Here is a 15,689-nt window from a genome sequence, read left to right on the forward strand (position 1 = left end):
TGATAGCATTAATATGATGGTAGTGTGGACATATAACGAATGTGAAACATATTTCATATACTGTTTTATGAAAACTCTGCATGCATTTTTCGCTTGAATACTATTATACATGAAAGTGTCATTTGATATAGATGAGCAGTATGGTGGTGAATGTCATTGGTACAAACACGGAAACATCAAAGCTTTTATTACGCTATTATATTAATTATCAACGATTCGTTTTCATACGGGTATTTTTTTGTCACACAATGAAATTTACCCTGAAACATAACAAAATCCAAAAGTGAATAAAAAAGTAACTGGTCCACAAAATAAACCCGACATAGCAGACATACTTCGATGACAGACAAATGAAGCATGCAGAACGTGGACGGACCAACACAGACCATAACAGAACAGATTTTGACAAATCTGATGACGTACAAAATCTATGTAACGTGTTTCATGTTGTAAATTTCATGAGACATCAACTTTTTCTAAACACTATGTTAATAAACATGATTTAATCGAACACAAGTTTTAATTCCGATATATCAAATAAATATTCTCTTAACTGATCTGTAATGGCCCTTTAAGTAAATAAAATAGATATTAAACTGTTAAATTTACGAAATGTGTTAAAACGGCACAACATTATATTAATGATAAGATAATGTTATATAGGTAAATAAATTTAAAAAAAATGATGATGAAACTGTAAGGCGACCATTCTCACATTTGCATATAGACGTCTGTTGACCTTTCTGAGAAGAAGAAATAGTAAAGTTATAAAGCCAAGCGTACCAATACACGTGTGCATACATATACAGTATAAAGGACATCACTGGGGTATATACGGCTAACAGTTATACATGTATAATATAGGTGCAGGACATGACAGGTGGAAAGGTGCAAGCAGGGCATTTGATTCCTGATATAAACGCAAAATCCACATTTCTATGTTAGGTACATGGTGCAGCAAATCGATAGTTTGCTTGTTATCCACAAACAATATGATTCATTTCTCCTGTCCTAATGTCTATCTCGAGGCTTCATCCGAACATGCTTTTGCTACGAATGTGATCTATATTTGCTATAACGATATCCTATTTGGTTAACATTAATTATTGCCAAATGCAATTCCCGTTTAAACTTGTTATCACATTTTTAGATATTTACAGTGACACAAAACTAATAAACTAAATTATATCCTACAGTTACTGTGCTTTGCTTCAGCAGCCAACTAAATCTTTTCTAAAAACGCAATTACATTTTTGCTTTAGTGAAACTATTTAATATCTGGTAAATAAGATCACTAAATATAATACTAATAGTTTACATATTTTATTAATTTTTGTTTTGATAAATTTATTTTCAAATATCCACAATTTCACACGTATTGTAATATCAATTAACAGCCATGCATATAATTCCTATGAATTCTAGACCAATATGAAGCAACATTATCCAACACAAAAAATCAAGCTTGAGTTTGTCAGGCAGTGACACTAGCAGCAGGCAGCGGATACGTCGTTATTGTCACACTGACGTGCACATTTAACATAACAGTGAATGCCGCAATGTCTACAGCAAGCAATGCCCCACCCTTATAATGAAAATGGTCAAGTGGATAAGACAAAGTAGGAATGGAACATGAATGGATAGCCTATTTTAACTTGGCGTCGTTTGAGAGATAAAATACGAGAATGATCACCTTGCCAGTATGGAGATGGGCCCATTGAAGCTGTCGTACCTGCGTGGAAAAGCTGGTTGAAATCTGCCTCTGCATCCCACATAAGAAAAATATAGTCCATTGGAATTGAACTTATCAAATCAAGGAAAAACCAGGATTTGACATAATGTCTTGCAATTAGTTTTGGATCTAATATGATTTCATCTGCGAAGTCATTTAATATCACACCTGCAAAGACAATGTGAAAATAGGCGTTAGGAAATCATTCGGAATGCCGAAAAGCGACAAATGCATATTTCAATTTAATAAATGATTGAAAGCACATACATTATATCCATTTTTAAAAAAATAAAATATATCTCGATCACAAGCTTTGAACAAGACACATACTAATTGACATTGAAATAAATAGGAAAACAACAAAGCTGCATGTTATAGAGTATAGGAACAGGATAAGCAGATAAAAAAGGGGGAAACAATAACATATGTGTAACGCAATATAGGGATAAATCCTTAATTTCGCTGCATATCGATTACATCTATTTATAAACGCTGATATAGGATTAAAATAGTATTAACTGCAATTAAAATAATAGGAATAATACTTTTATGTCAAATAACATTGTGGTGATATATTGAAAGAATAGCAATAAATGTAAAATGTAAATTAAATAATTGATGGAAGTTAACTTGATAAATATCTTACACAAGATAAATACTCTAGAAATATAAATAATCTTTGATAAAATGAAAAGAAATCTAAAACAAAGAGTTGGGAATAACGCATTGGTATTCTTCATTAAATGATAATACAATTATATGACAATGGAAGCATTATGTACAACGTATAAACTTAGCTTATTAAATGATATTTTCTAACGCTGTAATCGTTTCAGGAATGGACAAAGCATACAATGTATACGGGTGTAAATATTAAATGATAATTTCGATATATGATACCGAAAATAATTACAACATAGCCAGCAGTTATATTTAAACCATAATCGCAACTATTTGCTAATAAATCAAAATGAAATGCATTAAAGAACAAACAATACTAGCTCGTCCTTGTACAATGGGTCCATACTTTTAAGTAATAAGGACAAACTTGATATTCAACTGATAATCGTAGTTTATAATAAATATTGTGATTCAAAAGTACCCATGGTACAATGAAACATCAAAAGATACCATCGTTACAATGGAACAACAGAAGGTACCAGTGTCACAATGGAACAACATAAGGTACCAGTGTCACAACGGAACAACAGACGGTACCAGTATCACAACGGAACAACAGAAGGTACCAGTGTCACAATGGAACAACAGAAGGTACCAGTGTCACAATGGAACAACAGAGGGTACCAGTGTCACAACGGAACAACAGAAGGTACCAGTGTCACAATGGAACAACAGAAGGTACCAGTGTCACAATGGAACAACAGAAGTTACCAGTGTCACAACGGAATAACAGAAGGTACCAGTGTCACAATGGAACAACAGAAGGTACCAGTGTCATAATGAAAATAGAAAATACAACTATAAAAATAGGGCATCAGAAAGCGCCATTGTAACCACGGAAAATCAATTACAATGTATCAGTGTTACATTGAAACATTAAAGGGTACAACTGCCATAATAAAACAACAGAAGGTACGTGTACAGTTGTAACCAGTTACACCGGAACAACAGAAGGTTCCAGTGTCACAATGGAACAACAAAAGTTACCAGTGTCACAATGGAACAACAGAAGCTACCAGTGTCACAACGGAACAACAGAAGCTACCAGTGTCACAACGGAACAACAGAAGGTTCCAGTGTCACAACGGAACAACATAAGGTTCCAGTGTCACAACGGAACAACAGAAGGTACGTGTACAGTTGTAAACAGTTTTGTTTGGAATGGAACAACAGAAGGTTCCAGTGTCACAATGGAACAACAGAAGGTACGAGTGTCACAATGGAACAACAGAAGGTACCAGTGTCACAACGGAACAACAGAAGGTACCAGTGTCACAACGGAACAACAGAAGGTACGTGTACAGGTGTAACCAATTATACCGGAACAACAAAAGGTTCCAGTGTTATAATGAAACACCAAAGGTGTCATTGTACCAAAAGGACATCATAAAGGGTACTATCATTACAATTTCTCAACGTTACAATGAAACATCAGAAGATACCAACGTTATGATAAAACAGCACAAAATACAATTGTTATAAATTAAGATGGAACAACAGATAAAGTATAGACCCAATATAACGTATCGTATTCTACACTAAACTAGAGGAAAAGCTTATCATTCTGTATCAGAATGATCAAGACAAATTCTTATTTCTTCGTTTCTGATTTGCAAAGGTTTAAACTCTGTTTCAACTCTAATTAAAATGACCATGAAATTAATATAATAAAACCACACAAATGTTAAGTTATATCATATAATATTTTTAATTAACATGAATTGATAATGCACTAAAAAGGAAACAATAGATACGAAATAAATACCGTTTATTCATATTCGAATCAAATTATGTGTATGTGGATTTTGATCATTTTCAAAATGACACAATAATTTGTTAAAGTTGCAACAGAGTCGGTATACTTGCTTACTAGATATCTGGCACTTACGTAATTAGTCATTGGACAAAACTAAAACAACAAACTATCAACTATTACGGAAACAGAAACCATAGTTCACATTCCTATAAACATACGACATTGCTACAAAGCTACATGTTAATAAGAATGAACAATATTGGTAAACTGTTTAACACTACGCAGGCAGTACTATTTTATCTAGTTCTAATGGGAAGGAACTATCTATCCTACCAACTATTCGCCGTTAATGACGTCTAACACACTTTATAACGTGTTCTGTGTTTTATTGTTTGTTATTTGAAAATCAGATAGCATTACACTCCATCCAGTTAATACTTCGTTTCGTTCTTACATGTATGCTGCTCTATTGCTTATAATATCTTATAAACATTTCTAGTTTATTGTTTCAAAGTATTTATCATAATAGTACAGCACAAAACGTACAACGTAACGAACTGATGAATATATACAAATATACCAACAATTTATACTAACAATTTTCAATTTTTCAACAATACAGTAGATAATAAATTTGCTGAAATCGGAAGATATAATAATTCACCGTTGCTAGCAACAAGTTTTCAAAATAAATGATGGGATAAAAAGAGGAAAACTGAAAATACTGAATATTTAATTCCAAACACTGATATATCAAATTCATTAAATAAAGAGCACCGTAACATTGAAAACGGATAAAGATACATATTTAAAAGTAAAGCATACAATTCGAATAGAAAAGAAACAGGGTGTTTGTTAATATATATTTAGATAAATTGATGCAGTGCTTCTCAAAGGCACACGTGTATATTAATATTCCACCACGTCATTATATATCTTGTATTGGCTTAATAGTTGTGCTTCGTATTGCGATCATATAAAGGCAATGATGTTAGTGTCATTCCTAAACACTCTACAAAACTGTTAACATTTGTTAATTAACAATCCATACGTGTCTATCTACTCTCTAGTGGATTTATGTAATTACGTCACAAAATGCAGGTTTTGTCTGTTCCGTAATACACATCATCTTGCCAAACCGTCAAGTGAAGTGGACTGTTGGTATAGTGTAAATATGAGCAATCTGGTGAAATACCTATATGTAGAACTTACTGTTGACGTTTTCTTCATCGTCATGGCTGATTTGGAAACCTGATTTTAAACGTTACGTAAAATGACCAAACATGTGGAAGCAAACAATGTAGGTACACTTTTGAATATAAAAAAATAATGACTTAATATCAGGTTAATAACGATAGTTTATATTGTCTTAAAGTCGAGTTAGTTAACAAACTTTGAGGTTTGAAATTGAAAGTTATATGATGTTCGTAATTTACATGAAAGTAAAACTTATTATTTCATCCTCGTTGTCTAAATTAAAGAATGATCCGAGACGGATAATTTGTTCATATCAAATCAATGTCAACAAAATTTTCTATTTTCCAAATTTATACATATTTTCAAAGTAAAGGCCTTTGCAGCTACAGGAAGATTGATGATATCTTAGTTGATACTATTTATTGAGTTTGATTCAAATAAACTTTAAAGGTATGCGTTATCTTATACATGTTGCCATATACAATATTGTATGATATCCGTCACGGTTCATGCTTGTAGACATACGATAAATGAGACAAATAACCCTTATAAGATTGTACCTATGTTTGTTTGTATCGGATAATGGACATTTGATACACATATCTATTTCCGTACATTGTATACCTGATGAAAGAAACTATATATGTCGCCTCTATTGATACCTGAATTCACAACCATCATTGTAATTAGCCTCATTAAAATAACCATGCCACCGACGAACACATGATAGTTTACAATAAGTCATATACATAAAGGGTAATTAGATCGACACACAACTATTTCTTCGAAACATATAAACCTCGCGGTCAGGTTGATAACGCAAGGGTACAAGGATGGTTCGTTAAGTGTATGCAGTGTTAAAACATATGTTAGTCTTTATTCAGGCAAATACTAACACAATCAACTGATGCGATTTCATCATATATATACTTCTTAAAGATGAATATCAAAATAATGATTAAAATTTAACAAATCAAAGAACTGAAATGTAATCAAGTGTTAACATAATCTTACAACAACACAAAAGAAAAATATATAGCTATTGTACGTATTTTTTCAGCATCTAAACGAAATACAAAACTAATTTTATTACAGAAAATCGAACTCTACAGTGAACCAAAATATAAAAAAATACTAGTTCATGCAGTACAGAAATTAACCTACAAATATTTGAGCACAAACAACAGTGACTAGCTGCTTCAGACGTGCATTGTTTACTGTCGGAGGTTTGTTAGTAGTGCATCCGCCGCGTTCATTCTATAATGTAGTAACTGGGATGTACAACGGCACTGCGTACAGTAAGGGTATGGTCCATATTACGCTTTTAGTTATATCAGAATTAGTTTATTTTATATATCAGTCTAAAACCACATGGGGATGAACATAAAAGCAAAAGCAAACGCATATACATATATAGATAGATAGATATAAATGTACAATGTGGTTTATATAAAACATCCACACCGAACAATGAGCAACATAAATCTAGAATAGCATGCTGCCCTTAATTTTCACTTTAAAGTGTTTACATGTTATTATTGGTGTGTACTACTTTTCGAGTTACTGAAATATAGTTCCTATTTATGTTCAATCCAATTTAATGTTCGATTCTCAATCGTGATATAGACTTTATTAAATCTATTTGAAACAACTGTATTCATCAATAGAAAAGTATTTTAGAAGACTTTCTAAGTGTTACGCCTAAACTGAAGGATAACAAATTTTGTGTTGAGTAATAAGTTTAACAAAGAATCACAATATTCGAATGAATTGGTTTAGATATATTACGGTGTAATTGAGGCGCTTTACAGGACAATAACGGTAATTATGTAACCTTATACAGATAACAGTAGTATAGACCATGCTGTAAAGGATAAGATACTGATATGTTGCTCGTTAACGTTATTGATATGAGCCATACTACGTGTTTGAAAAAAAGGGTGTTTATTTTAAATTTGTTATTTCAAAAGATAAAATTTGTTTTATTGAATTTGTTGTTTAATGTTTACTCCTAAAACAAAAATAAATACAAAGCATACAATTTACATGAATGAGCGATATGTACGTAATTCCGATGCAACTTTTAGCACTAATACACCACGTCACTGCACGCGCACATATTATAAAATGTTGACAGAAGCATCCAATAATCATATACATAACATACGTATGAATGGGGTATGCATATATACAATTATTCAATGCAGCTTGGTCAGTATAATATTTTTAGTTATAAATTAACATTTTTGTCTCCCTTGAACCATGAATTTGGAGGCAACGGCAGCAAAATAAAGTTCAAACAGAGGTAGAAGGTCACGTGGGTGTAGTGTTGCCAATCATTTGCACCTGACTACCAAACATGGACTCCTTACCATGTGAGAAAGTCTGCTGTTGGTTATCTTTCAGATATATTGACTGAATATAACCCCCGTCGTCACAAATACCTGACAATGCACGTTTGAAGCGTTTAGTCAAAATGTCTTATCTATTTCACTGGCAAAATCTACCCCTAGCGACGAGGCAACCATCTTGACTGGCTTCACTTGTACACAAACCACACGTATTGTCTTTACGAAATTAATCTGATGTTGGGCTCTCCATTTTAAAAAGCTGACCGAAAAAGGTGATTGGTGATGTATATCTACATACGTGTATCAAGCAACAATTGTGTGTGATAGAAAATGTTAACGTGTCATTTCGCAGTATGATAATAAATTGGTGCACTGAAATGTTACTACAAATATGCCAGTCAAAATGGTTCATAGCACAAGTGAAGAAGGACGAAAAACTAGGGGCAGACAGCCAGTTAGTGATAAAGAAATTAAATGTGAAAGAAGTGATTCAGCACATATCAATAGGTGTCGCTAACATATCAGTTTCTCACTATTGTCCTATTCTAGAACAAACATGTGATCATTGAGGCTAAGTTTAGTATATGTTGTATCATTAGATATGTGTTGTCACGCTGGCGATATATTGATTATATTACTGATTTAAAATTACTATTTTGTTTCCTTTTTCGCTTCAATTCTGTCAATAGAAACTGATTACCCAACAGGAGATATCTTGTATCTTGCCTGTATCTTGTATCGAAACATTCAAACAAAATCATATCGCCAGGTGTCAGAGCTGACACTAGTGCCCCTAGCCTATTTGTAAATTTTGGAAAATACATATTAGATAAGGCCAAAGTTACATATAATCCCGATATGTACATAATGTATATGTGTACCAGCATTGAATTACAATACATGATTGCAATAAATGGCGACATTACAACACATGGTTACAGTTGCAGACTATAGATATCACAGGTTATTATATTTGCATTGTACTGATAATATTTAATGTATAACAACAAAAAATAAGCTTTGCTTAAACGACAATTGGTGGACATGTTTTCCGCTATTTTGTCAAGAATTATATCGATATTACGAAAAACACACTTATAATTTCATTTTTATTAAAACATCGATCAGCGATCGTGAAATAGTTGAAAGACTGATTTGCTGGAAGGTTCACACGGTCATGCTCAGTCAATACGAAATTGAGGATATTACTCACCCGTTCTAAAATTGATAACGATATCGAGAAAGAAGACGGTATCCGATATACAGTTGAACACGATCCAGTGAGTGCTCAAGTCGTCGTTGAAAAAGGAAATGGCTACCGGAAGTATGATGAGATTGGCAATGAGAAGAACTAACATAAATAGATCCCAATAAAATCTGAAACACACAAAACCATATCAGCATAAATAAATGCGAGTTAAATGCGTAAGTTACATAACTTAACGACAGCATTATGCGGTTGTAATGGTAGTTTGTCAACACACTGTAGTCTGAAAATATTTTGAACCCTGTTTTTACAAAATGTATCTGCCGCCAGGATATTATATAACAATATCGTTGTTAGGATTTAAAATGCAAGATTTCTTAAACAGATCTTGTTACTAATATTCTGTAAAAGTATGAACATTTTGTTCAATAGCGAAACCTACAAATTGTATATAAGTATTTTCAAGATGACGCTATTCCGCGAAAACCACAATAGTATGTTTCATATAGGATTTGAAATTTATGGTAGTGTTACAAGTTCTTTGAACCATGAGTGTAACCAGTACTTGGTACTTTTGAGTGTTTTGAGTGTTTTAAACTCAGATTAATCCAGTGCCTTGTACATTTGAGTTGTTAACCATTTTTGTACTTGGAACAATACAAGTAATTTATACCTGACGCTGAGTTTTACTAATAATTTTTACCTATTGCCTGGAGTGTTACTAATCATTTGTACCTGAAATGGAGTGTTACTAATAATTTGAACCGGTCCTGGTGTGTTACTAATAATTTGTACCTGTCGTAGAGTGTTACTACTGTAATAATTTGTACCTGTCTTGCAGTGTTATTAATAATTTGTACCTGTCTTGGAGTGTTACTACTGTTATAATTTGTACCTGTCGTGGAGTGTTACTACTGCAATAATTTGTACCTGTCGTGGAGGGTTACTACTGTAATAATTTGTACCTGTCGTAGAGTGTTACTACTGTAATAATTTGAACCTGTCCTTGTGTGTTATTAATAATTTGTACCTGTCGTGGAGTATTACTACTGTAATAATTTGTGCCTGTCGTGGAGTGTTACTACTGTTATGATTTGTACCTGTCGTTGAGTGTTACTACTGTAATAATTTGTATCTGTCGTGGAGTGTTACTACTGTTATAATTTGTACCTGTCGTGGAGTGTTACTACTGTAATAATTTGTGTCTGACGTGGAGTGATGTTCATTAATTGTACCTGTACTGGTGTGTTACCAATAATTTGTACCTGTCGTAGAGTGTTAAAACTGTAATTTTGTGCCTGTCGTGGAGTGTTACTACTGTAATAATTTGAACCTGTCCTTGTGTGTTTCTAATAATTTGTACCTGTCGTGGAGTGTAACTACTGTAATAGTTTGTACTTGTCGTAGTGTGTTACTAATAATTTGTACCTGTCGTGGAGTGTTACTACTGCAATAATTTGTGCCTGTCGTGGAGTGTTACTACTGTAATAATTTGTGTCTGACGTGGAGTGATGTTCATTAATTGTACCTGTACTGGTGTGTTACCAATAATTTGTACCTGTCGTAGAGTGTTAAAACTGTAATAATTTGAACCTGTCCTGGTGTGTTTCTAATAATTTGTACCTGTCGTGGAGTGTTACTACTGTAACAATTTTACCTGTCGTAGAGTGTTACTACTGTAATAATTTGAACCTGTCCTTGTGTGTTTCTAATAATTTGTACCTGTCGTGGAGTGTTACTACTGTAACAATTTTACCTGTCGTAGAGTGTTACTACTGTAATAATTTGAACCTGTCCTTGTGTGTTTCTAATAATTTGTACCTGTCGTGGAGTGTTACTACTGTAATAATTTTACCTGTCGCAGAGTGTTACTACTGTAATAATTTGAACCTGTCCTTGTGTGTTTCTAATAATTTGTACCTGTCGTGGAGTGTTACTACTGTAATAATTTGGGCCTGTCGTGGAGTGTTACTACTGTTATAATTTGTACCTGTCGGGGAGGGTTACTACTGTAATAATTTGTACCTGTCTTGCAGTGTTATTAATAATTTGTACCTGTCGTGGAGTGTTACTACTGTAATAATTTTACCTGTCGTAGAGTGTTACTACTGTAATAATTTGAACCTGTCCTTGTGCGATATTAATAATTTGTACCTGCCGTGGAGCGTTATTACTGTTATAATTTGTACCTGTCGTGGAGTGTTACAACTGTAATAATTTGTACCTGTCGTGGAGTGTAACTACTGTAATAGTTTGTACTTGTCGTAGTGTGTTACTAATAATTTGTACCTGTGGTGGAGTGTTACTACTGTAATAATTTTACCTGTCGTAGAGTGTTACTACTGTAATAATTTGAACCTGTCCTTGTGTGTTTCTAATAATTTGTACCTGTCGTGGAGTGTTACTACTGTAACAATTTTACCTGTCGTAGAGTGTTACTACTGTAATAATTTGAACCTGTCCTTGTGCGATATTAATAATTTGTACCTGCCGTGGAGCGTTATTACTGTTATAATTTGTACCTGTCGTGGAGTGTTACTACTGTAACAATTTTACCTGTCGTAGAGTGTTACTACTGTAATAATTTGAACCTGTCCTTGTGTGTTTCTAATAATTTGTACCTGTCGTGGAGTGTTACTACTGTAATAATTTGTACCTGTCTTGCAGTGTTATTAATAATTTGTCCCTGTCGTGGAGTGTTACTACTGTAATAATTTGTGTCTGACGTGGAGTGATGTTCATTAATTGTACCTGTACTGGGGTGTTACCAATAATTTGTACCTGTCGTAGAGTGTTAAAACTGTAATAATTTGAACCTGTCCTTGTGTGTTTCTAATAATTTGTACCTGTCGTGGAGTGTTACTACTGTAACAATTTTACCTGTCGTAGAGTGTTACTACTGTAATAATTTGAACCTGTCCTTGTGCGATATTAATAATTTGTACCTGCCGTGGAGCGTTATTACTGTTATAATTTGTACCTGTCGTGGAGTGTTACTAATAATTTGTACCTTTCTTGCAGTGTTACTAATAATTTGTACCTGTCGTGGAGTGTTACTACTGTAATAATTTGGGCCTGTCGTGGAGTGTTACTGCTGTTATAATTTGTACCTGTCGTGGAGTGTTACTACTGTAACAATTTTACCTGTCGTAGAGTGTTACTACTGTAATAATTTGAACCTGTCCTTGTGCGATATTAATAATTTGTACCTGCCGTGGAGCGTTATTACTGTTATAATTTGTACCTGTCGTGGAGTGTTACAACTGTAATAATTTGTACCTGTCGTGGAGTGTAACTACTGTAATAGTTTGTACTTGTCGTAGGGTGTTACTAATAATTTGTACCTGTCGTGGAGTGTTACTACTGTAATAATTTGTACCTGTCTTGCAGTGTTACTAATAATTTGTACCTGTCGTGGAGTGTTACTACTGTAACAATTTTACCTGTCGTAGAGTGTTACTACTGTAATAATTTGAACCTGTCCTTGTGCGATATTAATAATTTGTACCTGCCGTGGAGCGTTATTACTGTTATAATTTGTACCTGTCGTGGAGTGTTACTACTGTAACAATTTTACCTGTCGTAGAGTGTTACTACTGTAATAATTTGAACCTGTCCTTGTGTGTTATTAATAATTTGTACCTGTCGTGGAGTGTTATTACTGTTATAATTTGTACCTGTCGTGGAGTGTTACTAATCATTTGTTCCTGACGTGTAGTGTTACTTATAAATTGTACTTAACCCGGAGTGTTACTAATCATTTGTGCCTGACGTGGGGTGTTATCGGTACAGTATACTTGACCTGGGGTGTTACCAGTACTTTGTATTTGACAAGGAGTGAACCAGGTCTTTGAAATCTATTGATGTTGCTTTATTATTAAGCCCTATACGATGTTTATGCATTTCTAAGACGTCATGTCAGATAAACAAACCGATAATTTGATTAACAAGTATTAGAGACCGGATCTACGTCTTATCAGTGTTTGATACTGTTTTCCGGAATTAAATTAAATGAAACCATGTTCCTGTACCTTTAGAATATCTACATCACTTGATGTTATTATACGTTACGGTATATAATACCCCTTAAATGGATCGGAATGACAATTTATCATTCCTAAACCATTTGCCACTCCTCGATTGAAATTTCGATTAATGGATAATTCGGCTCTAGCGCTGGGATGCAATGACCTTCATATAGATCAGATAACAAAGCAGCACACTAGCGGTTAATCTACCCTTAGTACGAACTAAATTTAACATGAATACGGAAATACATTTATCAAAAAGTCATGATACAATTTTTAAATAGAAATTAAAAAATAAACGCCGAAAAAGGAAATGTCCGAAATAGACATCAATAAAAAAGGATATAATAACTGAACCAGGTGAAGCAAAGAAACGAGCTAATGAGTCTACGCATCAGGTGATTAAGAGGTAATTTAATGAGTCACGAAATGTTCGTCTTTGATGATGTTTCATGAACCGAAAAGCTTCTTGTCCGTGTTTATTTTTAAACAGAGGCTTCATGCTATATTAAAATATTTTATAGTTGTCAACCAACTATGACCTGATTTGCAACTGTCTCAGATTTTGGGTGGAAGATTATGACGTCCCTCGTTTTCAGATGCTGCTGCTTCAGTTACAGTTTTGATATTCTCGTTTTACATGTAAGTTTGAGTTTCAACTCTGTCCTCATGTTACAACGCTGTGTGATAGTTTACTCTCCTGCACTTCATGCAAATTGTCCATGTCACAAACGTTACAGATTGAAGTTTATAGTCAACGAGAGAGTCCTGTTTATTGTTTTTATTGATGCATTTAAGCAATAAACTACTTGGATGTGGGAGACCAACTGGCAGTTATACCAGTTGGTCTGCCCCATCTAGGCATTTTTTTGCTTACATTTATATTTCCGTAATGAGAATTAGCAAAAATTAATTTATGTCTTTTCCAAATGTCAAATTTCCCGCTTATTACCGTCAGGTCAGGTCAATATCTAGAACGAAACAAAGATAGGCACCAGATGACGTCACGCTCCGCAACTTTCGTTAATGATTAATTTGTTTTTAATTTATATATATATCATATTCTCAATTCATAAAATAGTAACAAAAAACATTTTGTAAGTAACTAATCAAGTGTTGTAAAACATTTTCCGATTTTATTGCGACCAAATCCGGCGCACGCACTCAACGGAAGCCCGCAGTAATCAGGTCAGAGTTATATTTGCAGTCCGGCGTGTTATTGATGTTGATCGTGCAACCGGAGAAGGTTGAATTGGTGAAAAATCCAGGCGTAAAATTGTGTGTTGATCACACAGACACTTGAGACAGGCAGGTGGTGTTCGGGATCAAAGCAGACGATACCCATAAGTTCGGAGGTGCAAAGACCAACTTCAGTTATAGTCTCATCAGATGAAGCTGCTATTGGCAGTACTTTAGTAGTAATATAGAAGGGCTTTGCCACACCAAATGTAAATATACAGGAATGGTTATCATTTTTATATTTGTGAACATTTGTATAAACATCATTGTTATATTTTTATTTGTGCACAAACATTATTATCAAATTTGTATTTCACATCGTTACATGTATCATGTTTCTATCTATATATGAAATATAGTGTTTCAATATAAAGCCGTTCTTTATTCCTGCGCCACTACTGAGTATGTTTCCGGATCTACTGCCCGGTACCGGGTTCTAGATCATATCAGTTTAGTGTACATGTGTCTCATCGTTTTCCGGTTGGGGCCCCCAGTAAAGCCGTGTGTCAGCAAAAGTGTGTTTGTGGTTTTTGTCTCTTACTGGCGTGGTGGCAGCGCTATATATGAACTCACATCTTCCAACAAACGTATGAAGAAACGAATCGTCCACGCACAATAAGGTACAAACTAAAACCGCATCGTAGTGTCATTTCTACTGTGGAACGCACTTGACAAAAAAATGGCTAACACGCACAGGGCCCCGAAACAATGGTGCCTTACAAAAAATGAAACGGTCAATTCTTTTGAAAATTGGAGACAAAATCTCATGTATACCCTTCCTTTAGATCAAAACTTTGCCCCGTTTCTAGTTGATGGCGTACAATGGCAAAAGAAAACGAGAACAACACAGCACAGGGGTTTTGTGGATGATGGCGAACCTGTACCCGAAGGAAGGCGGCGGACACGTGATCAAAAAGTGGGAATGTTGGAATTAATGTTAGGACAGATTGCTAACTATGCCCCCATAATTTCTAGAAATACTATTGTGAAAAATTCCACGTCAGTTGAATTTCTTTGGCAGCAGATTCGTCTTCATTATGGGTTTCAGTCAACAGGGGCCCATCTAATCGACTTTTGCTCCATTAAATTAGAACCTACGGAGAGACCGGAGGACTTATACCAAAGGCTGATGGCGTTCACAGAGGACAACCTGTTACACAGAGATTCAGGCATCACCCATCATGGTGAGCGAATTGATGAAGATGAAGAACTTTCACCGTCTCTGGAAAATTTTGTTGTATTAACCTGGTTAAGGCTCATTCACAGTGACCTTCCTAAACTCGTGAAGCAGCGTTACGGCACAGAATTACGATCACGCACGCTCGCGTCAATAAAGCCGGAAATATCCCAAGCTCTCGACTCGCTACGAGAAGAACTTCAAACAACTGAGGATGCTAAAGCTATGCGAGCCGCTGCATCGTTTCGTCCCAAACAGTCGAAACCATTTAGAAAGAGCTGGAAGTCCTGTCCGTTATGTAAAGCTGAAGGAAGGGCATGT

General features: G+C 34.5%; 1 protein-coding gene across 5 annotated transcripts in view; it reads right to left on the minus strand.

Annotated features, from left to right (window-relative positions):
* LOC110462570 (potassium/sodium hyperpolarization-activated cyclic nucleotide-gated channel 3-like) overlaps positions 1-15,689 on the minus strand; it is a 176,459-nt gene that overhangs the window by 16,463 nt on the left and 144,307 nt on the right. For 3 of the 5 annotated variants that reach the window (XM_021516945.1, XM_021516776.1, XM_021516605.1), the window contains exons 3-4: positions 8,931-9,094; positions 1,694-1,900 (exon numbers count right to left, since the gene is read on the minus strand). In XM_021516945.1, the coding sequence (XP_021372620.1) occupies positions 1,694-1,900; positions 8,931-9,094 (371 nt within the window). The remainder of the gene's footprint in view (positions 1-1,693; positions 1,901-8,930; positions 9,095-15,689) is intronic. The other 2 variants (XM_021516861.1, XM_021516693.1) reach the window with 1 other exon arrangement.

This window comes from Mizuhopecten yessoensis, unplaced genomic scaffold (assembly GCF_002113885.1).
Source record: "Mizuhopecten yessoensis strain PY_sf001 unplaced genomic scaffold, ASM211388v2 scaffold207, whole genome shotgun sequence".
Lineage (NCBI taxonomy): Eukaryota > Metazoa > Mollusca > Bivalvia > Pectinida > Pectinidae > Mizuhopecten > Mizuhopecten yessoensis.